General features: G+C 51.1%; 2 protein-coding genes across 2 annotated transcripts; one reads left to right on the top strand and one right to left on the bottom strand.

The window, feature by feature from the left end:
• Nucleotides 1–2,407: 2,407 nt before the first annotated feature.
• On the bottom strand, nucleotides 2,408–4,105 carry L3040_003304 (uncharacterized protein; the record flags this gene model as incomplete). Its single annotated transcript, XM_007293678.1, has 5 exons — nucleotides 2,408–2,896; nucleotides 2,957–3,466; nucleotides 3,524–3,833; nucleotides 3,893–3,957; nucleotides 4,031–4,105. 5 exons carry the CDS (start codon nucleotides 4,103–4,105, stop codon nucleotides 2,408–2,410), a joined length of 1,449 nt encoding a protein of 482 aa, XP_007293740.1.
• A 10,976-nt stretch (nucleotides 4,106–15,081) lies between these two features.
• Nucleotides 15,082–18,402, top strand: L3040_003303 (uncharacterized protein; the record flags this gene model as incomplete). Its single annotated transcript, XM_007293679.2, has 3 exons — nucleotides 15,082–15,557; nucleotides 15,609–16,560; nucleotides 16,609–18,402. 3 exons carry the CDS (start codon nucleotides 15,082–15,084, stop codon nucleotides 18,400–18,402), a joined length of 3,222 nt encoding a protein of 1,073 aa, XP_007293741.2.
• Between the last annotated feature and the right edge of the window lie 1,980 nt (nucleotides 18,403–20,382).

Here is a 20,382-nt window from a genome sequence, read left to right as displayed (position 1 = left end):
CTGACTTTGACCTGCAGGCTCTCGGTAACAGTCAAGATAGGCAAGTGTCCCAGGTCAAGCAGGTGTCCCATTTTGATTATTTCAACTTGTATTGGAAATAACTTTGCAACGAATAAAGCTATAATATTGAAGTCCAAATGCATAGATCAGCGCAATCGAGATCTTTGATATTCCTACCGAGTAGGAAATCTTTTCATAAACATTTTCACAATTAACAGAATGAATAGTACCTAACTTGCGATGGAATTTGATTGAAAATCAAATATTTTATATTACAACTTTTACTTTTTTTAATATCAGTCGTACCTTAATATTGGACTTAGATATAAAAATTTTCTTATTTAAAAAAAAAACCCTCAATCAAACGGACTCGTGCATCCTGTTCTTCTTATTATAGCTTTTACAGTCATTATTTTATTCTACTTCTAAATGTAATCGAAAAGTCGACGTTCTTGAATGTTCGCTAAACTGTCCGAGCGTTTTACGCTTTTTTACAATTATAATTCCTGCGTGATAAGTATTATCTCAATTATATTAATAGCAGACATGTATACTATTCTTTATAAATAAAATAGAGCTCGCTTACCTCGACTCATACATCTAGTTTTTATTGTCACGGCTTTTCTCGTCGTTGGCTTATTCTTGATACAAATCGCTACCTTCGAGTTTTTTCGATACAAAATCGATAACGTATATATATATATATATATATTTTTTTTTTTTTTCGATTTGCAACTGAAGTAAGGTGATAATAGAAAAAAAAAAAACTATGGTCTGTCGACGCCGCCTCGTGCAGAAAGCCAGGCTTCCAATATCGCCGTCGGGGAAACCTCCGTACGCGCCCCGTCCCGGGACGACAGTCATCGAAAAGCTTCTACGGGCTGCGCGCGGCTAGAGACTGGGTGTACGGCGCAAGGACTGGGACTGGGACTAGGACTGGGGCTGGAACGCGTCGTGTTGCTTGCTGATGCCTTCATTCATCCATCCATCCCTTTCCTCAACCCACCTACCCCCTCCACTCAGGAACAGAGATGAGATAGAAAACAGAACATCGCTCTCATCCGTCGTCCCACACAGAGACATCCGGCTCCCATCGAAGTGCCAAATGAGATCGAATGAAACCAGAGGGACACAAATGAAACCAGAGGGACACAAATGAAACCAGAGAGACACAAGGAACTGACAGCCAGTCCGTCCCTCGATTGCTATGATGTTAAATAGAAAAGTCGATCTAGAAGGAGAAGAAAGAGAAGGAGAAGAAGGAGAAGAAGAAAAAAAGAAGAAGAAAAAGACGCTCCCTTCCCTACTTCCCTCCTTACGATTGCTTGCGAAGTGGAATGAAATGAAAAAAACACATACATACTTCACACACACATCTACATTCCTAGAAAGCATACCAACCATCCAGCCCCCCCCCCCCCCCCCCCCCCCCCTTCATCAACTCAACCAATCCCCCATCCAAAAGCCTCCCGCCATATACATACATGGCATACATACATACACACCCACACACACACACCTCCCCACCTCCCCATCCACCCACAACCTTACCACCCAAGAAAAGCAAAACGCGCCCGTGTGTTCGTTCCCTGATGATAGCCTAGCACCCGTAGCACCCGTAGCACCCGTAATACCAGCCATCTAGCCAACTAGCCAGCTAGCCGAAAGCTCCTACGTTCATGGGCGTACCTAGCCCACTCAGACCTTACGTAGGACGAGAGAGTACAGTAGAAAGTGACGTAAACAAATCCAACCGAGGCGGGTCAGACCGAACCGAGAGCCGAGCGCAGCCGAGTCGAGCCGAGCCGAAGCAAGCGGGGCGCGCCTTCTGATTCATGTACATGCCGAGGGAGAAGACGCGACGCAGTGATGGGACGGGCGGGAGCGAGGATCATCTTCCTTCGATGTCTGACTTTCTTTCTTCAAGGACGAGTCACCCGGAATGCACACACAGTGCGATTGTACTTCTTTTCCCGAGAGGTTTGTTTTGAAAAAGTTTGTTCGTCCTATTACTATCTGCTACCCGCCGGCTCAGCTTTGGGTCATGAGAGAGAGAAAGAAAGTAGGCTACCGATTTCCGATCACCTTCCCCATCCCCGGTCCCATCATCAACCCAGCAAGCATATTCCCATCCTGCCCATCGTGGCCCTATTTACAAACGTTACACGTCACCAATGGGGGGGAGAGCTCAAGTCAACCCGTTGCGCCAAGACGTATCTTTACATTTCGCGGTAGAGGATCGATCGGTAGCCTGGTCTGGTATCCAGAGGGGAAAAGGGTGTACTAAGATAAACAAAACAAAGAAGAAAAAAGACGCTCGCACGCGCAGTTCGCTGAGTACACGAGAAATCTGGAAAGAGCACCAGGCTAAATCGAGCCGAGCACCCCGTACAGCAAGCATAAGAGGTTAAATTTGCTCAATGGTATCACGGCGGTCTTCGGAAGACGAGATCGGCTTCTCAACGCCGTCGTGGCGAAGATTCGAGTGAGAGTACTTGCTAGCCGAATCATCGACGTCGTTCAGGACCTCGCGGGTCAACTCAACGTAGTCGTACGCGAACTCGCCAATCTCCGCATCGTCGATACCGAGAATCTCAGCCTCCTCCGAAGCGCGCAGGGACAGGCCAGGGATGAGGTTCATCACGAAGAGAATAATGCAGGTTCCGAAGAAGGAGTATGCAAGTCCGGAGACCGAGTCGGCGACTTGGTAACCGAGCTGGACCCAGTGCTTGTTGATCCAGCCGCCATCGATCTCGGAGAAGCCGTCGAGATGGGCTATGTAGTCGGCAGCAAAGAAGGCAGTGAGCATGTTGCCGATAAAGCCGCCGACGGCGTGCTCGGCGAAGATGTCGAGTGCATCGTCGATTCCGAGGACGAATTTGAGCTTGGTGGCGTACTGTACAGTGTCAGCTGGGTTCTAGCTTGTGTTTGGGATGGGAGGCTCGTTATCACATACGTTGGCTCCTGCGGCTCCGACGACACCGTAGACGATAGCAGCCCAAGCGGGGACAAACCCGGAACCGGGGGTGACGGCAACGAGACCCGCGATGACACCGGAGCAGAAGCCGACGGTGGACCACTTGCGCTCGAGGCGGTAATCAAGGACACACCAGGTGATCCCTCCGACGCAGGCAGCCAGGTTGGTAACAACGGCAGCCATGACGGCTCGGAGGTTGGCGGCGAGCGCGGAACCCGCGTTGAATCCGAACCAACCCACCCACAGGAAAACGGTCCCGATGACAATGTGTGTCACGTTATGCGGGCGGTAGTTCAGCTCGTGGGTGCCGTGGCCACGGCGCTTGCCCAACATGATCGAGTAAGCGAGCGCGGCGGCTCCAGAGGAGATGTGTACCGGGGTGCCTCCGGCGAAATCGAGACCACCCATCTTGAAGACCCATCCCGAAGAGTTCCAGGTCCAGCAGGCAATTGGATCGTATATGACGGTTGTCCAAACGAACATGAACACCTGGGAAACTGGTCAGCTGTCGAAGTCGGGAAGAATTGGTGCGTGGGGTACACGTACGACAGTGGGAAGCAGGCGGCCTCGCTCAGCTACGGCGCCAACAGCAAGAGCAACGGTGATCGCGGCAAACATGCCCTGGTAGACAGCAAACATGAGATCTGGAATCTTGCTCGAACCAATCGACGGAGCTCCCAGCACGTTGCGGAAACCAATGTTCTCCAGATCCCCAATGTATTTGCCGGCGGTGTGGGAGAAGGCGAGCGAGTAGCCCCAGAAGAACCATTGGAAGGAGACCACGGCTGCGGCCATGACCGAGAGCCAGATGAGGGAGAGGGCGGACTTTCTGCGGGCAAGACCCGAGTAGAAGAATCTGGGAGCAGGAGGATCAGCATCTGTCGGAGTGACCAATTGGTTCATCTGAAGACCTACCCGACTCCTGGAATCATGAGAAGGACGAGGGCGGTGGCGGTGATCATCCAAGCGATGTCACCGGCCTGCTGGAGTGTCAGCTCGATGCCACGGAAAAGGGTCGAGGCCCGAGATGCAGTCGGGGGAGGGGAGACTCACCTCATAGTAGATGTTGAGATCCTCGGTCAGCGAGTCACCTCCCGTCGCGAGAGTGCCATTGTACTCGACGGCCATGGTAACGACTGATGGAGCGCAGCTCGATGTTCGAGGTCGGGTGTTGGGATGGTATTAAGTGTTACCGGGTCGGTTGGGCTGTAGTGGTAGAAATGGAGATTCCCTGAACTCTGCGATGGCTGTTTTAGCGTTGCCGCTTATCGTGGTCGTGATCGTGATCGTGATCGTGTGTCGTAGACGTGGAGGTCGCAAGCGGGGGGAAAGGCTGAAAGGGAAGTTGGTGGGTGGGTGGCCTCTTGTCGAAAGAAGAGAGAAATACCCAAGGAAGGGAAACACAGAACCGAGGGGGAGAAGTCAGTCGGTCCGCAGCAACGACGAGAGGGGGGGGGGGATGAAAGAAATAAGAAGGGGAGACTTTATTGTCGAGCGGCACACAAGAATATTCTCAGTACGAATTCGGCTGTTCTTGAGTCTTGGGCCCCGAGATTTCTGGCCAATCAGACGAGCCCCGCAGTAGGTAGGTAGGTACAGTGCGTACTTCCGGACAAGGCCTTGTGAAGGGGAAGTGGGAAGTTGGTGCTTTGCGACGGCGGGACGGCCCCACAATGGTCCCATGGTCCCACCGTTCTAGTCCCACGATGGTCGGATAAGAGCTTTGTGCACCAATCAGCATGACCATCCCGGCTCACCAGATCCACCCCCCCCTTGCCCCCCCCCTACGATAAGGGCTCAACGGGGGTAAGGGCCTGATTGAGAGACGGGTCGAAGCATGCGGTACCGGTATACCTACCGTACTTTGTGCTATTCAACAGTGCCGGTACCATTACAATTTACACCTACTCGTTTTAGATAAGTGCATATCCATCTCCAATGCCCAATGCCCAATGCCCAATCTCCAATGCCCAATCCCCATCTCCCCAATCGCCTCGACACTGTTTCCCAGGCCTGAGGACAGAGGTATACTACTACGTACATACGTAGTAGACGGACCCTCCCCCTACCTGCTCCGCACTTCTAGAAGCAGACCAACCTTGGCAGACCAAACTTGATCCCCGGTCGGCGTTACATTCCACAGGCTCTGGTTCCAGAGTCGGGACGACGGAAACTATATAATGTACAGGAGCTATAGTTTGACGCTATACAAGATGTCGAGTCCCTCCGTACTACTACTATATCGGTATACGGTATACAACCTCCTTGTCTATCTCAGGCAAGGTATACCGCAACCGGACAGACTTTATACCGTGGAAGCTGGGCTCAGAATGTGGCTGACGGCGTAGAGCGCGAGATGTCGCATCCTAGTTACTGAACACCTATACTGTATCGGAAGCTCTCTTCATCACCAGGGCCACAGTCTTGATGATGTTGCAAGACGCACGCCGACGCGGCGCAAGACAGCCGAACATAGGTAGTACAACTATACTCTGTATATACTCTGTACAGATACAGGTATCGGACGATTGCCGTTCTTATCTCTTCCCAAACCAGCCACGCTGATCATGATCCAATAACTACTACTTATCAAAGAAATCAAAATGTGTATCAGCATCGCCCGGTGACACAAAGAAGGCTGACACCCACCCACGTCCCGATGGCGCCCACCTCTTTCACCTCCGACCCGCATCCAGGCCCGAGTCCACGCCTCGACAAGAGAGTACAAGAGCATATCTGTTACGGTTCCGTCTACGATGCTGACGAGCAAATGCGTCTGCGGAAACAATCCCATCGCACAAGGCCAAACAAAGCCTAAAGGACGAGCCGGAAAGTCAGACAGACATTCGACATGTTTCTCTTTGCCTCGTATCAAACGCATAGACCATCTGCTGGCGTGTGGGCTGAAAGAGGGCTGAATGTCAAAAGCACACGACGCGGGAATGCCCTGCCCGACGGAGGTCCAAACTTGTACCGGTATCACCTCGGCCCTGGGCGAAAATCAGATCGCAACCAAGCTATTCTTACTCCAAGAGGTCCTACGTATGTGTGGTGTGACTCAGCGATGCTGTACCGTACCGGTATCTCAGCGCTCCTCTCCCGTGGGCAGTCTAACTACGACTCGACTGCACCAAATGCGGTTTGGTAGTTCGTCCCAAGCACACGGATATCACGTTGACCGACAGCCCACCGGTACCGGTGCCGGCGCAAAACCTTGAACACCCACACAACAGCACGGGCGTTTTCAGCTGTGCGGCCGGTGCGCACGCTGTCTGTCTGTCTGTCTATCGGCCTGTCGGCCTTTCGGCCTGCCAGCCTTGTCTAGCGAAACGCCTTCCTCGGTCCCGAATAGAGGCGGCCGCAGGAGGAACTTGTGCAATCCTGCAAGCCGTCTTCCGAACTTTCGGTCCTCAATTGTTTTTTTTTTCTCTTCCTTTTCGGGAAACTCTCGAGAAACTCTCGGAAAACTCTCGAGAAAGTCTCTCGCGAGAAACTCGATATTCGCGAGAGAGGAAGTCGATATGCACGCACGGCAGACTGCAGGCGTGCGTGCGCGCTTGCTTGCATGTGTGCATCATATCCACCGAGGTGGTACCGTCTCTACAAGTGCATTTCTTTCTCTTTGGGCACCGTCTGATCTTGGCTGTACTGACACTGACACCAACACTGACACTGACACTGACACCAACCCCAATCCCACGGGACGTCAACGCGTTGGATGGATGACATGTGCTCTCCAAGGGCACATGTTTGGTGGCACGAGTCCCCCGCGCTGTCGGTGCTGTGCTGGACCGCCTTCACAGCCTCTGCTCAACATCTCTTCGACACTGTTCTGCTACCACGGATTAACATAGCATTGCAAGATCAGCTCAGCTGCCCGAGCGTGTGCGAGGAGGGGTATACCTACCGTAACGCAGCGAAAAAAAACTTCCAATGCCCGCTCATCCCAGCTGTTCCGGGCCCAGAAAAGCCTCCGTCTCGTTTCAGACTCGTTGGAATCTATTAAACAAACCTCAACGAACCTTGGGGGTGCAGAGCTGCAGTCGTACTCGGAAGTACTGTATAGTAGTTGCGCGAAACGTTGAAACATCAGAATAGGTACACCTACCTACCGTACTCTCCCGTATACTCTCCCCCCCCCCTATGAATTACTACTAGTAGTACTGTACATGTCGAAAGTATAATCTGACAAGGGGTCTTACCAGCTCTTACTACGTACTACGTACGTACTACGTACTTCTAAACCGATCAACCTGTACAGTACTACGTACAGTAGGTACTTACGGCTCAAGGATTCACTCGGCCGTGCAAAAGTACGTATCTTCGAGCCGGTACTACCTACTGTACCTATCTCGTCTGTGCAATGGACTTACCGGTACTTGACAGGGAGGGCTTTTCGAGCCCATTCAGAAATTCACCGCTCTGCGATTTCCGGAGCTAAACTCTGTCCGACATGTATTTATTCATGGGGTGGGGGGGGGGTAATCGAATTGTTCTTGGATACCGGTAATAGAGTTACCACGTACTAGTACTTACATCAAGACCAAGGCACCTTTTGTTCCACGCAGCCTTCCCGGAGAGAGAGAGAGAGAGAGAGTCGGGATCGCTATTTCTACTGTACAGTAGCCCTCCTAGCCCTTTCTGATAGTACTTCGCGGGTAGCCCGACGAGCGAAGTCGCGGATCTTGGCTGCTCGGAATCTACTACCTAGTAGTATGTACTAGGTACTAGGTACTAGGTACTAGGTACTAGGTATCCAATTCTGGATCTTGGTGTCAGTCCGACGCGGTACGGTACGGTACCGGTGCTGGTGCTGGAGTGCCTTCTCGCTCTGGAGGGGGCCCGGCCGAGAAACCGCAACCGGCCCCGATTCGTCAGTAAACAAACCGCTTGTGCAGCTACCGATGCAAGCAAGCAACGCAGCACTACCTACCGGCGTTGTACACCGCGCAACCTTTAACTCCCTAGGTAGCTAGAGATTCTATTCTCTCAGCAGCTTCACGCACGCGACTAGACTCCACGATGGAGGGCCCCCACGCCACGCCACGCCACGCCACGCCACGCCACGCCATATTGGTACAGTACAGTAGAGTAGAAACACTCTCTCGTCCACCCTTTCCCGCGCCAGCATCTCGATCGATGCCTTAATGCCACTCACTCACTCACTCACTCGCCGAGCTCACATCGTCCATCGCCACCGCTCTCACTAGGTAGGTAGGTAAGTATGTATATACCTAGCTAGTTCTAACCGCCGTCCCCCCCCTACCCGTCTCGTACGCATCCCCCGGCCTTCTAAGTAGCGGGAGCTGCCCGACCGCTTCTTCTTCTTCTTCTTCTTCTTCTGCTGTGCGGGCTGAAAGCGATCCGGAGGACGACGGGTAGAGGGGTTTCGAGAGGGGAAGGGGGCGTACCACTGCATCTACGACGTACCTACCGGTACTGTACGTATTGTGGTGAGTGGTGAGACGATTGCAGGGTCGGCTGCGGTGTACCTACCGGTACCGGTACCGGTACCTACACCTGGTCTGATGGCATGCGGTGGGCGTCGGCGTGCGTGAGCGGTGGTGGTGGTGGTGGTGGTGGTGGATCAAGCTTGCACTTCTAAGTATCGGCGCTAGACCTGTCGAGCGAGCGAGCGAGCCATCTTCTTCTCATTGGGTGGGTGGTGGATGTGATGCTCGAGGGAAGGTACCGACCGGTAATAAGTAGCCAGACAGCCAGACAGACAGCCAGACAGACAGCCAGCCAGCCCGCACTCCCCGCAGTACGTAGGTAGCATTCTAGTACAGTAGTACCTACACTGTACCTACTTCTAGTACCGGTCAAGTACCGTAGACCAGCAGCTGCCCAAAGAACCGCTCTCAGTCCTCAACCATCATGCCTGTCTGGCCCCGTCCTCTAGCTCAGCGGGGAAGATACCGTGCTGCTCGGCGGCTGGTTCCTAGTAGTACGTACGTACGGTAGTGCTTCTCACGCTTGCGAGCTTCCTTCTAGGTAGCCGTGGCCGTGGCACACAAATAATGTAGGGTAGGGTGGTACCGGTACCGGTAGTAGGGTGATTTTTGAGTCTGCCGGGACGGTAGGTAGGTTGGTAGGTGGGTAGGTGGGTAGGTGGGTAGGTACTACGTCACAGGCGTACTTACCCAGGTACGTAGTAAGTGTTGTACTACGTAGGTGTAGTAAGTGGTGTTGCACCCTGAGGGGTAGGGTAGGGTAGGGTAGGGTGACCAGGGGGGTTAAACGGCGGGGATTTTACACTTTTCGGGCTCCTTCAGGCTGTGTGGTACCGGTCGGTACTACGTACAGTAGGTAGCGTTTCGGGGGGGACGGGGGACGGTGGGGGATGGTGGGGACGGGGGGGGGGGGGGGGGGGGGGGGGGGGGGGGGGTGGTAAGTACCTCTAGTACTACTATTTATTCTGTGCGCTTGGAGTTGGAGTTGGAGTTGGACTTGGACTTGGACTTGTCAGCAGTCAGGGTGTGCTTTTTCCTTGAGCCGTCCGTTCAGCAATCACCGTTCTACTGTACGTACGTACGTACTTGTCCGTCGTGAGTACGTATGTATGTAGTCGTAAGTACGATTTACAGACCTGGACGGACGGACTGGGTCTGATAGATATTTAGGAGGAGAGGGGCGGGGGAGAGGGAGGAGGAAGGGAAGGGGACCGTAATGACAATAGGTAGCTACCGTACCATTCATTCATACTTACAAATTCTAGCTCTATTCGCACGTACTACTACTACTACTACTACTATAATCAATCATCTCTACACAACCAGTGAGATCGATGCGTAGTAAGCTGACGTGATGCAAAAAAAAAAAAAAAAAAAAAAAAAAAAAAACCTCGTGTACGTAGTAGTATTTTTAAAACCCCCCAAAAATTGCTCTTTCTTGAATTCTCATTTTATTTTCTCTCGGAAAAAAAAAATTTTTCTATTTTTTTTTTTTTTTTTTTTTTTTCAACAACCAAATCTTAATCTTAATTTCTCTTAACTTCTTTCATTTTTTTTTTTCTTGAAAAGAAAAATTAGATTTCTTTTTTCTTGATTATACTACGGTATATATCACGGAGTACCGGGCTCCGCCCCGCCCAGCGAGCTAGGTAAGGTACCTACCTACCTAGGTACTACTTACTACCTTAGGTACGGGAAGCTCTAGTACCTAGCGGAGCGGTTTTTTTTTTTTTTTTCCTTTTTTTCTTTCTCGGAAGCCGAAAGGATACGAATACGAATGCGAAAGGAAAAAAAAAAAAGGCAAATTTCAGACTTGAGCGTTTTTGAGAAGAAAAAAATTACACATAAACTTTTTTTCCTTTTCCTTTTTTTGGGGGGTTGGGGGGGAGACCAGGAACTTTGATGCAATACCGTACTGCAAAGGTTTCTTTTGGTGCTATAAATAGATATGGTCGTTTACTGGTACTGTACGGTAGGTACTGCTACTGCTACTACGTATTTCCCGACGACGTGTGGGGGGTGGGGGTGGGGGTGGGGGATGGGGGGGGTTAAAATATATATATATATATATATATATATATATATATTTGGAGCTGTAGTTTATTAAGGTTTTTCGAGACGGACATACAGTACGTACGTAGTACAAGTACTACGTAGTAAGTTCACAATTGATTGACTTGGAAACGGTTAGGATTTCGCTAGCTACTACTACGTAGCTACAAGCACGGGTTCTCATTACGTCGCCGTGTTTGTGGACTCGTAGCGAGTAGACAGGTAACCTTCTCTGTGTTTCCAATTTACGAGACGGGAATACTACTATCTGTGAAGCGAGATTTTTTTGAATTTAATTTTTTTAATTTTTAATTTTTAATTTTTTTTTTTGGCAAGCGTAGACTCTTTTCGTCGCGTTTCTGTTAGTAAGTAGATGGTTTTGAGGGAGGTGTTTTTCTCTCTTGGGCTGCTTGGCTGGGCGGGGTGTGCCGCTTTGGGAGGTGGGTTCCGCGGCTTGCTATACCTAGGTATCTGTCTAGTGAGTGGGTGTTCTTTTTTTTTAATATGATAGTGGTACTCTTGAGGTAATCGAATACTGTAATACGCTTTCTTTCGGAGAGGCTGGTGCGATTTCTCTTGATATGGCAGAAGAAGGAATCGAAAAGGAGTTGGACAGCAAGCATACTTGGGCGAAAGCTATGTTTGTATATATGGGTGTGTGTGTGTATTCGAACTACATATAGTCTCATCGAGTCTAGTCTATACCATTAGGTGTATTCCGACCGCCCGCTCCCGAAAATGATACTGTTTGATGCGAGTTTTGCATGTATTCAATGAAATTCAATTCACACATGTATGTATGTATGCTGTATGCTACCTGTGCCGAAGAGATTCGTAGCCTGGCTTGGCTCTTACTTGATCTCAATCTATCAATCTGTCCATGCCATGCCATCCCATCCCATGCTGAAGAGCGAGCGAGCGCGGTGAGAAGAAAAAATAAAGCAGGAAAGAGCGATCAATCCATAAAAGTAAAGAAACCCCCCTTTTTATACCCCCCCTTTCAAGCTTGTATACGAAATAAATATGGAGCTTGCTTGCTTGATTGATTATTGATTGGTTCGGATGTGAGGCTTTGATGGATGCATCTAGGTCACGACCAACTCACGGGGTAGGATAGGAAGAGTTGCAGGTATGGTTACTTATTCTTATCGTGCGAGTGGGTTCTGTTCCGCTTCTTGGAATAGGTAAGCGTGACGTGTATACTTACTTGACTTGACTGCTTTTACATCATTCATGTTCTTGACGTAGGACCTGAGTTTGCAAGAAGAGAAGCGAGGATAGGAGTATGGAATACAGAATATAGGAGAATTAGAAGGCCATGTGATATCCCTCCCTCATTCATCCCCTATCTTTATATACTGCCACTATACACATACCCGTTACCATCAGCAACAGCATCAGCATCAGCGCTCCCTAACTGCAATCTCTCACCCTACCCCCGGGAGGATAATGAGCACAATAACGGCTTTGACTGGCGAACTTTCTCGGCTAGCGCCTAGCTCATATTTGGGGGATGGTATACGGGAGACCAGCTTACAGGGAAACGATGCTTCGATGAATGATCGATGGATGGACAGCCGGGCGACCACGCCGTGATCGAGGTGGGCACATTGACGAGATCGAGATCGAGAGAGAGAGAGAGAGAGAGAGAGAGAGAGAGAGCTGGGAGAAAGTAAGCAGGTAAAAAAGGTAAGCAAGCTCCTGCTCGTAAGCCTATCCCGAGGAGTTTCGGCATATCATCTGCCCAGTGACCAGCGGCCAGCATCGAAAGGACTTTCGCGTGTCTTGAAGCTGAAGCTAGCCTGGCTCTTGCGGAAGAGTGTTTCCGTCAGCGAGGTGCTCGGACATGACGATGTACAACAAGACCAAAACCAAAGATTGCTTTCTTACTACTTAGCTACGAGAGCGTGTCTAGAGAAGGGACGGGCCGGGCCGGCCTGTCTTTTTGCCATCTTTCGTTTTGGCCGGGAGGGGGATAGGGATGGCTCGGAGCGGAGCGGGGTGGCGGGAGGGATGCGGGAAGGTTACGATGCGGTGGGTGCGATGCCGCTGGTGGCTTGTGGGGAGAGGCAACTTCATTCGGGGGCGGGGTTCCCTGTCTGAGACTCTGACGCCAGAAAAGTATGTGAGGTACAACGGATGTGTGGAAATACAAGCTTGGGATGTTGCTGGTGTTGATGTTGAGATGAGTTAGCATGGAGTGGGACCGGGAGCTTTGAGTGGCGCTCGCTCTGTTTGCTCTGTTCCTGGGAACTATCATAACGCGCGTTCGAGCGATCCTCCACTGCGAGGAGAAAGAGAGGGAAAATAAATCTGCCTCGCACTCGCCCCTCAATGCCGTGATTCCTAGAGCGATGATCATGTATGTACAGGTACCAGAGCGTGCAGTGGTTGGTATAGACGAACGTGCAAGGTCAGCGTGGCGAGGAGAGAGCCGATGACAACAAAGCTGGATGTCAATTCGTAGCATCATGGCCGTCTTTACGGTTGCATTTGTCGAGCCCAGGACTGCGATGCCGATGATCGCGTTCGTGTCTGGGGAGCACGTACATATACGTATCTCTCTCTCTCTCTCTCTCTCTATATACACACACATAAAATTTGGTACAGCGATAAAGAGATAAAGAGGACATTGGTCGAGGAAGTGCCAGGTTTTGCTATGCAAATACCTATCAGACAGATTTGCGAATATTTCTGGACAGCATTCATAACTAAAGCTGTCTAGTTGCTCGACTCCCCTGCCACCTCTACAGCCAAAAATGATCTAAAGCCTTTGAGAGAGTTCATGGTTTGGTATTTGGCTGTGATGCTTGGGACGGCGAGGGAGGTGAGATGGTTGGAGAGTTGTACAGAGGAGAGAAAGAAGAGGCTTTTGAATATAACGACGAGTCTACCGAAGGCAAGAATGGCTGGTAGGCCGGTGGGTGTTCTCTGGTGCTTGAGTGAGGAATCACTTGCTGCTCGCCCGCTGCGATCTACAAAGAAAAGAAAAAAGGGGCGCTTGGTATCGTCTTTAGAGTATCTTCCTCGCTTAGAGGTAGGTATGAGAAGGAGGATTTCCCCTTCTCGCGTTAGGGCAAGTTGCATAAACGTGCCGGAATGGGCCAATGAGCCGAGAAGTTTATTGAACAAGAGGAAATATTGCCGATAATGTAGATCATCGCAACGAATCAATGCAGGAATAATTAATAACGCGATTGTTATGAGCTCCTCGTGGCGCTTGCCAGAATACGTCGCATAACACGGGCCCACATTCCGCGACTGCAGCCAATTTGCCAAATCAAATCTCATAAGAATTATGATACGGAAAAGTCATTAGAGACCGTACGGAGAGGTGATTTTATCGAGGATGGGGTCGCATTACTCCCTGCAGATTAGACGGCGTGCAGCAACGCGAGGCGAGGTCGATAAGTTGATAGAAGTAGAGCTGAAAAGGGGGAGATGGCAATCTTTTCTTTGAAGAATTTTGCCCAGAATTTAGACCAGATCGGGGTTAGATATCGGCAGACAGCTCCGCAAATTGGGGGCGGTGAGGACGATTCGCGGTTCGGGTTCGGGGTCGGGGGTTCGGGAGAAGGGCGAGAGAGACAGACAGTATTGCTTTTCGGGAGAAGGGGTTACAAGAGAATAATGGCAAGCCACGATCTGGAAGCAACTGGGGAATGCTTGGTATTAATTCTTATTATTAGAGCAGGGTCTCGACCCTCTCGCCTGTGCACTCGAAAATATAGTAGTAGTAGTAGTAGTACCGTATTACCGGTGCGTAGACGACGGTTCGTGTCACAAACAAGGCGGCGTCGGGGTTTCGTAGCTGTGTAATGCCTCCTGGCAGCCAAGTAATGCGGGGGAATGACGATGGGGAGTTTTACGTGGGAGCATGAGAAACGTGAGATTGGAATCTCTGGCAATTCATCGATTCATCTGGGCGGGCGGCTGTCAAGTTTGGGATGAATGGTGGCTGGTTCGTGTGTTTATTTTCAATTTCAGTCTCATCTTCGCTTTCTCCCGGTCCGTCGGTCGCCGTCGGTCGGCCCTTGACGGACTTGACTGACGGACTGACTGACTGACTGCCTGCCTGCCTGCCTGCCTGCCTGCCTGCCTGCCTGCCTACCCGCCTGCCTTGCACCTTCGCCGGCTCCTCCACCAATCCCATCCAACTGAATGCTTCACTTGTTCCTGGCGGCGCTAAGCTCGAGACGTGTCGTTCGAGCCCGAGTGCAGCGATCGTCGTCTTCACGCTGCAGCCATAGCCGCCCGAGGCCAAGCGCAAGCGCAAGCGCCCACTCCCAATCCCATTGCCACAGTGATTCCTACTGCTCGTGTCGCTCGCACTCGCACTCGCACTTGCACTTGCACGCAGGTCCGCAGGCGCAGGCGCAGGCGCAGGAACAAGGGCAGGGTTCGCGTCCGGGTCAGGGTCAGGGTCAGGGCACTATTCATGGCGCCTTGGATCGGGCCTACATCTCCACTATTTTCACCACTTCCACTTCAGATTTCACCTCTCGCCCAGCTCGCACATCAACTTCATCTCCAAGCAGCAGCGCTGCAAACCAATGTCTTTCCCATCAACCCAGTGCATTGCTCAAAATCATAATCATCATGGAAGATGCCAGACGCTCCTTTTCCTCCGCCTCCTCGCCCTCCTCTCCTGCGTCCTCATCCTCTTGCTTCTCCCTTCAACAACCTGAGACGCGAGAGGATTCAACTTTATCTGCCCCCCCCTTGGATCCCGTTCATCCTCTCAAAATAGCTGATACAGACCACGCCCGTAGCGGGAGCCACTTTACGAACTCTTCGCTAGCCATCCGATCTCGTGCAGAGACTCTTGCTTCCAATACGTCGTCCTCGTCCTTGTCGTCACCGGTGAGGAGAAAGCCGTTGCCCGCGACAGCTTCGCCCTTGGTTTCGAGGTTCTCAACTCCAGAATATCTCACGGCGAAGCTGTATCGACCAAACCAACCGTTCGTCAGACCCTTCTCGGTGGACAGCCCAACCCTCCACGAGTTTCCTCCAACGCCCGGTCTTCCGTATATCCCGGCAGAGCTTACGCAGCAGAAGTATATAGTCTCTACTGCGTAATGAAACCTGCGTGTTTCGGTGACATGGTTGTGCTGACCTGTCGACAGATTATCAAACGAACCAGTGGCTTTGACGGCGGCTACAGCTACACCTCCTGACACTGGTACCGACACATCGTTGCCCAATCACCAAACGAACCCGGAAGAGCATATCCCCATCCCGAACCTTCTCGTCCCATCGCCACCGCCAGCATCAGACTATTCGTCAGAGCATGTGAGGTTGACCAGCGAAGCATCCGCGTCAGAAGCAAGCACCAGCGGCCCATGGAACAGCGACTCTAGCTCCGCATCATACGCCGACTCCTCCATGTTTTCCAGGAAACCCACTCCACAAGATGAAGCTAACGTTACCACCTCTCGCGGGTACTCGACCGAATCCGACGACTCCAGCGCAACTCCACAGAAACCACTATCGTCGCCAGGCGCATCCAAGCTCGGAAGCTTCTTCGGTTGGAGAGCAGGTAACAATCCATCCCCAGGAACCGAAAAGGCTTTGGCAAATCGTACTCCTCCCGCCACCGACAACTCTAAGGCACCGGCCAGAAATATCCCCGGAGCCATCGATGTCCCCAAGGCCAATTCTGGGGTTGGGGGTTACTTTGGAAGCCCATATCTACAACCCCCTCCGACAACGCCAGCAACACCAATCCCAGTCGCAGAGATGGAGAAAGAACTGAAGGAGATCAGCTCCGAGCTGGCGTCCTCGATACGTCGAGAGATGGACCTGGAGGATCTCGTCGAGCGGTTACAATCAGAAGCACTCAACCCGTCCCCGACCACGGGGAAGCGAACCAGCGACTATTTCTCGGACTCGGGTACTAGCTCCGTCAGATACGGGGACCAGGACTCCAAGCAGGATGAGCTAGACCGGATGCTCCGCAAAGCCGAACAGGAGAAAGCTTTGATGAGCTTGGAACTAACCACCAAGGTGCAAGATGAGAGGGACAGACGCAAACATCTGGAGGTGCAGATTCGAGAGTTAGAAGAGAGGGCGTCACAGGTCGGTACATCTTATGGGTTACGAGCCTGTTGCTGACAGCTTGAGCAGGTTGACCTTAGTTCCATGAACTCCATGGACGCCAGTGGCCGATTGAGGGACCTCGAAGCCACGTGCGAAGATCTGCGCCGTCGACTGGCTGAAGAGAGACAGCTCAAGGATAATTTTGAGGACCTCCTCGTGGCGCTGAAGGGTGAGCTTCAAAGCTCACACAACGAGCGAGACAATCTGCGAGATGAAATCGTTCCTGGGCTCCGAGCTCGAGTGGAAGGTCTGGAAGCCCAAGCTGCCGAGCATGAAAGGCTCACTTACGAGCAGTCGAAGATGCAACAGGAGCTGCAAAGCCTCAAGAACGAGAATCTCACCCTGATTAATGCGCAGAGACTGCAGATGGAGATGCAACAGCAGATGACGAGGTTTAACGCGATATCCGAGGAAGCCACGCCTTCCACCCCATCCTCCGGGCTGTTCCGGTCAAACTCAGTCGCTCAGGCGACAGGTCTCTCCAAGAGCAGACCAGCGTCTCTGAGAAGGTCGACTTCCGTCAAGAACACCGAATCGAGAGACTCACTGGTTGAGCGGGTGAAAGATGTTGAACTCCAACGTGATGCCTTGCACAAAGCACTCCAGAGCCTCCTCGAACGTCAAGAGCACCAAAACCGCGAGCACCAGAAGAAGATCCGACAATTGGAATTGGAGAGGGATCGGGCCTTGTCAAGCTCTCCGCGACGAATGGGATACGATAAGGAGGTTGCACATCTCCGGCAAGAGATCAACAGTCTGCGCCGCCGTGCAGACGATGCTATCGAGCAGAAATGGCAATGCGAAAAGGGGTTGAGTGGATTGAAGATGGACCTCGACCGCGCGGAGCAGGAAATCGGCTCTCTGAAAACCCTGCTTGGAGAGAGCGATATCCTTGTTCCCACCGGACCACGGGAGAGGGGTGCCTCCGGGACCGTTTCGTCCGAGGCGCTCGAGCGATCGTACAAGGAGTTACAAAAGGCATACCGCGAGTCCCTGGATCGAGTCAAGAATCTCGAGGCTCCTGGTTCGCGGGACAAGGAGACGGAACGGGCGATGAGCGAACTCGAGCAAAGTCTTGCAGATGCCATGTCTGAGCGGGACTTTGCCCGGCGCGAAGCTGAATCTCTTCGAGGGCAGTCGGAATCCTTGCGCGAAGGGGAGATGTTCCACATGGGTAATGAAGCTGCGCTTGCAGAAGAGCTCCGTGGCTCAGCAAAGCGGGTTGAGGAGCTGGCAATTCAAGTCCGTCAGCAACTGGCTGCGAACGCGGCTTTGCGCCAGCGCCTGTCCGAAACGATCGAGCGTGGCGAGAAGGAGCAAAGGGCCAATGCAGAGAAAATCATGTTCATGCAGCGCAAGCTCAAGTCGCTCGAGGATCAACTGATGCTTGCCCAGCAGACCACCGAAGAGAAGGTTTCTCGCCACGAGAATGAGATCCGTGGCCTGAAGGAGAGCCACAACGTGCAGCTTCAACGCATAAGGGAGGGAATTCGCTCACCACGACGCTTTGAGCCCCACTCCCCCATCTCGCAACTCTTCGCCGGCTCGACTAAAGCACCCCAGCTCATTTCCACAACATCCGGCACGGCAATGACCGTATCAGAGGACTCCAAGATGGAGTTCCTTAAGCAGAAGGTCGGCGAGCTCGAGGCTGCTCTCGTCGAAGCGGATAGACAGATGGAAGAAGTCGTTGGTCGCATGAACATCGCACAAATCCAGGTTATGGAGCTGCAGAACGAGAGGGAGGAGGCAGTGCGCGAGACGAAGCGCCTACAGCACCGGATTGAGCAGGAGAAGGCACGGGCGTTGGAAGTTCGATAATCTTCACTTTCTTCTCAGAGATCCGCTTCGGAACACGACGTCAAGAATTGAGATGAGAGACATGCTGCATTTTTTCCCCTTGTTGCTTGCGCTTTAGCGGATACTCGACACGGGAATGCACACAATGCAACAAAATACAATACGCATCATAATAGGGGGAAATGACTCCTGCTGTATTGTTTGCGGGGAGTTGAGGATACGAGACGGAAGGAGTCTTAGCATTTACAATGGTTGGGATCGGGGTAGGATTGTTGTCCATTTTTGTGCTTTTCTTACCTTTTCAAAGCCGGATCCCTAGTTCCGTCCTCTCGGGCTTTGTCGAGATGGCTGTGTTTCTTGTATACAGTCAGATGATACCTCTTTTGTTTATTGTATCATAAGTAGCATTTTGGGGGTAATTGGATCGATACATGGTTGTCGAGGGGAGAGACTGTGGCGTGTGTGTGTATATATTAAAATGACAGGAGAGTGTGGTTGGAGAGGGGGGATGGTGTGTAGATAAAGGAAGGAGAAAGGGGAGAGATAATACGATAATTATCCTAAGTGAATCTCAAGGGAGTGACTTTATGCCGTGTTAGTAGTAGTAGTAGTATTGATTTGCGTCTAGTGGGTGGATAGCGGAACAAGCGCTTCTCGCCCTGGGACCTCCCTCCCAAGGGGTCTTCCAAGCACCAAACCTCGATAATCTTCTCTGGAACCGACCTAGTATCATCATTTACTTGATGCCGTGTTGGATATGCTCATCCTTCATTTTCTGCATGTTTTTGACTTCTGTGAGGTGTGCCGAGCTGGTCGGTATTTTCTTAACAATAATACCCAAGGCAACAGACGATTAGGTACAGTCAAGACTCAAGAGAAGACTCTATATGGCAGGTAGGTAAATTATAAACACTGAATGAACTTACTTATATCAACATACCCTCCCCTTCCCCCCCCTTCCTCCTTCTCTCTCCCTCCACCTTTGCTCTAGAGGGAAACGATGCGGCATCCGGGTTTGTCCTATCAAGAGAGAGAGAGAGAGAGAGAGAGAGAGAGAAGAAAGGAAGAAAGGAAGAAAGGAAGAAAGGAAGAAAGGAAGAAAGGAAGAAAGGAAGAAAGGAAGAAAGAGAGAAAGAAAGAGAGAAAGAAAGAGAGAAAGAAAGAGAGAAAGAAAGAGAGAAAGAAAGAGAGAAAGAAAGAGAGAAAGAAAGAGAGAAAGAAAGAGAGAAAGAAAGAGAGAAAGAAAGAGAGAAAGAAAGAGAGAAAGAAAGAGAGAAAGAAAGAGAGAAAGAAAGAGAGAAAGAAAGAGAGAAAGAAAGAGAGAAAGAAAGAGAGAAAGAAAGAGAGAAAGAAAGAGAGAAAGAAAGAGAGAAAGAAAGAGAGAAAGAGAGAAAGAGAGAAAGAAAGAGAAATAAAGCATAAGATAAGATATGATATGATATGATATGATGACAAGAGACGTGCAAGACTCGGGCGGTCTTGCCGCGGACTTCGTCTATCCGTGTACGTGTTACGTATACGTGTAAAGCGCTGGGCTAGAGGCGGTACTGTACCAATAAAGGAAGGCGCGCGCTCGAGGCTCGTTGCGGAGTTTCCCAAGCTGGCTTCGGGGATTAGGTAGGTAGGTAGGTAGGTACTGGGATTACCAATTGGTTGATGTTGCTGTGCCTGGAGAGGTCTTGTGCAGTAGGAGAGATATCCAGGTCGGCCTGGTACACAAGTGGCGGATGAGTCACTTTTTGCTTTTGGGTTGTTTGCATTGCCGTTGGCATTTGCGCATATATATATATCTGATCTCATCGGCGATGTTGTCCTGTCTAGCTGGAAGTACTCTCGTGTTCATTCGTATTTGAGATCTGCGTGACGATCGGCAAGGATTGTGTTCTTGCGCTTTTGCTGCTGCTGATTCTGCTGATCATAAGAAGACGCTCGTGGAAGCATATCAACGGATTCATCGGCGTGCTCTTCCTCTTCCTCCTGCTGCTCTCCGTAGACACTCGC

Source organism: Drepanopeziza brunnea, assembly GCF_022702325.1.
Source record: "Drepanopeziza brunnea f. sp. 'multigermtubi' strain 214-2 chromosome Unknown ctg4, whole genome shotgun sequence".
Lineage (NCBI taxonomy): Eukaryota > Fungi > Ascomycota > Leotiomycetes > Helotiales > Drepanopezizaceae > Drepanopeziza > Drepanopeziza brunnea.
The sequence above is the reverse complement of the archived record's forward strand: the minus strand, read 5'-3'. Positions and strand labels throughout refer to the sequence as shown.